The 3,309-nt window shown below is 61.0% G+C and overlaps 1 protein-coding gene across 1 annotated transcript; it reads left to right on the plus strand.

Annotated features, from left to right (window-relative positions):
* Positions 1-535: 535 nt before the first annotated feature.
* FGF21 (fibroblast growth factor 21) lies at positions 536-2,564 on the plus strand. Its single transcript, XM_001489152.4, has 3 exons — positions 536-948; positions 1,463-1,566; positions 2,169-2,564. Exons 1-3 carry the CDS (start codon positions 714-716, stop codon positions 2,457-2,459), a joined length of 630 nt encoding a protein of 209 aa, XP_001489202.3. The 5' UTR covers positions 536-713; the 3' UTR covers positions 2,460-2,564.
* The last annotated feature ends 745 nt before the right edge of the window (positions 2,565-3,309 follow it).

The following is a 3,309-nucleotide window of genomic DNA, read 5'->3' on the forward strand; positions in this document are numbered from 1 at the left end:
GGTCCAGGCCCCCAGCCCCTCCTCCCTCAGACCCAGGAGTCCGGGCCCCCAGCCCCTCCTCCCTCAGACCCAGGAGTCTGGGCCCCCAGCCCCTCCTCCCTCTGACCCAGGAGTCTGGGCCCCCAGCCCCTCCCTCAGACCCAGGGGTCTGGACCCCCAGCCCCTCCTCCCTCAGACCCAGGAGTCTGGGCCCCAGCCCCTCCTCCCTCAGACCCAGGAGTCTGGGCCCCCAGCCCCTCCTCCCTCTGACCCAGGAGTCTGGGCCCCCAGCCCCTCCCTCAGACCCAGGGGTCTGGACCCCCAGCCCCTCCTCCCTCAGACCCAGGAGTCTGGGCCCCAGCCCCTCCTCCCTCAGACCCAGGAGTCCAGGCCCCCAGCTGGAAGGACCCCCTGATTGCATCATCCGTTCTGGCTGCCCTGGCCACGGTGGAATCCTAGCTCCTGCCAAGTGGGTCAAATATCATGGGTCAGGCACAGGGAAGGTGATTGGGCGGGTCTGTCCGGATATAAATTCCTGAGCTTCTGCATCCATCCCGAGAGACTTGGCTGTCCTCTCAACTGGGAGTCCAGGTGCAAGAGGACCCAGGCACTTGGCTGTCTGAGCGGCAATCCGGGATCTGCTTTCCCAGACACCCAGGACCTGAAACAGATTCTACAGCGTCCAGCTCTTCAAACCCTAGACCCCAGACCTCGCCCGAGGACGTGAGCCACTGATGGACTGGGACAAGACGGGGTTCAAGTACCAGGGACTGTGGGTCCCTGTGCTGGCTGTCCTTCTGCTGGGAGCCTGCCAGTCACACCCCATCCCTGACTCCAGTCCCCTCCTCCAATTCGGGGGCCAAGTCAGGCAGCGCCACCTCTACACAGATGATGCCCAGGAGACAGAGGCGCACCTGGAGATCAGGGCTGACGGCACTGTGGCAGGGGCTGTCCACCGGAGCCCAGAAAGTGAGTGTGGGGGAAGGGCCGAATCCTGAAGGAGGAGGGGTTGGGGCCCCAGGGTCTTGGGTCTGAGGGAGGACAGAGCTGAGGACCTGGACCCCCGGGTCTGAGGGAGGAGGGGCTGGGGCTGGACTCCTGGGTCTGAGGGAGGAGGGGCTGGGGGCTGGACTCCTGGGTCTGAGGGAGGAGGGGCTGGGGGCCTGGACTCCTGGGTCTGAGGGAGGAGGGGCTGGGGGCCTGGACTCCTGGGTCTGAGGGAGGAGGGGCTGGGGCTGGACTCCTGGGTCTGAGGGAGGAGGGGCTGGGGCTGGACTCCTGGGTCTGAGGGAGGAGGGGCTGGGGGTCTGGACTCCTTAGTCTGAGGGAGGAGGGGCTGGGGGTCTGGACTCCCAGTTCTGAGGGAGGAGGGGCTGAAAGCGGGGTCTGGAAGAGGAGAGAGCTGGGAGCCTGAAGTCCTGAGTCTGAGGGCAGAGGGACTGGGATAAGGCCCTCTGAACCCCTGACCACTTTCTCCCCTCAGGTCTCTTGGAGCTGAAAGCCCTGAAGCCAGGGGTAATTCAAATCTTGGGAGTCAAGACATCCAGGTTTCTGTGCCAGGGGCCAGACGGGACGCTGTACGGATCGGTGAGTTTCTGGGACCCCCTTCTTGCACTCCACCCTTCCTCCAACCATCTTCGCAATCTGGGGTACCACATCTCGCACCTGTGGCCCCAGGCCACACTTGGCTCTATGCTATCTGTGCGCCTCAACCTCACCGAAACCCCTGGAGGCAGGAGCTGTTGTTAGCAATGTTTGCAAGAAGAGTAAACTGAGGCTCAGGCAGGGACATGACCAGCTCCAAGTCACGAGGCCGTGAATGGCAGAGTGGCCTGAGATGCCAAGTCTTGTAACTAGCCACCGCTGCTGACCACACGTGCTCCTGGGAGTCTGGCTCATGCTGGGCATGGGGTCACTCAGGGAACCGACGGCCTGTAAAGTCACCAAGACCCTGGGTGGTAGCCAGACACCTCTGCTTGGCCTTAGCTTTGACCTGTCCCTGGGCTGGAATGTTCCTCTTTGTGAAGTGGGGACAGGAAGGTGGGCCTTGCAAGACTGCGCTGGCGTAAAGGAGGAGCCTGACCCTGTTGTGTCCTGGAGGAGGGGGTGGGGGGCCTGGACTCCTGGGTCCTGCGGCAGCAAGATGCAGAGGAATCTCATGTCTCCGATCTCTGCTCATGTCCCCTCAGCTCCACTTCGACCCCGTGGCCTGCAGCTTCCGGGAGCTGCTTCTCGAAGACGGCTACAACGTTTACCAGTCTGAGACCCTTGGCCTCCCACTCCGCCTGCCCCACCACAGCTCCCCATACCAGGATCCGGCCCCTCGGGCACCCGCCCGCTTCCTGCCGCTGCCAGGCTTTCCCCCAGCACCCCCGGAGCCTCCAGGGATCCCGGCCCCCGAGCCCCCGGACGTGGGCTCCTCGGACCCCCTGAGCATGGTGGGGCCTTCACGCAGCCGGAGCCCCAGCTACACTTCCTGAAGCCACAGGCTGTTTATTACTGGGTCTCCTCTTTATTTATTGGGTTATTTATCTTATTTATTTTTTTATTTTTCTTACTTGGGATAATAAAGAGTCTGAGAGGAGGATCAGAGTGAGCACGTGTGTTTGAGGGAAGAAATGGGATCTTTCTCCTTGTTCCTCATTGATCCCCAAAGTCCCTCTGCCCCCTGTTGCTGTAAGGCTGCTGGAAGGTCCCAGCCTCCCCCTGAGCCTCAGTTTTCTGTTCCGCTAAAGTGTCCCCGGGGACTCTGGACTATCCCTGACCTTTGACAGGACAGAGCTTGTTATCTCCACCACCCCATCCCCGCCTCTAACCTCCAGTTAGTGTTGTGGAACCATTTCTCAGGGGTACCTCAATAGTGGGATTCTTTTTAGTGACACTGCAGACCCACAGCCTCATGGGAGATGTAGTTTTCTGGGTTCGTTTAGCACTAGGAATAGGAAGACATCTCGGTCCTCAGGGCTAGGGGAAGGGATCCTGCACCCTGGGGGTGTAACTGGTGCTAGGATGGCACTCTTGGGCCCTGAGGGATCAGAGGGCTGGACATCTGGGTCTCGGGAGAACAGGGGAGTGGGAACCAGGACAGCCTGGTCTGTGGGAGGAAGGACTGGGGGCCCAGACTCCTGCTCTGAGAGTGGAGGGACTGGAGATTGGAGTCCTGGGTCTCAGGAAGAGGATATGAGGGTCTGAATGCTTCCAACCACGTGCTTATGGGCTTCGGAGTCTAACGACAGTCAGTGACATCCTTTCACAAGATTGGAGCTTTGTCCAACCACTAAAAAGAAAGGATAGGGGGCCAGCCCCACGGCCGAGTGGTTAAGTTTGCGT

The sequence above is a fragment of the Equus caballus genome, chromosome 10, assembly GCF_041296265.1.
Source record: "Equus caballus isolate H_3958 breed thoroughbred chromosome 10, TB-T2T, whole genome shotgun sequence".
NCBI lineage: Eukaryota > Metazoa > Chordata > Mammalia > Perissodactyla > Equidae > Equus > Equus caballus.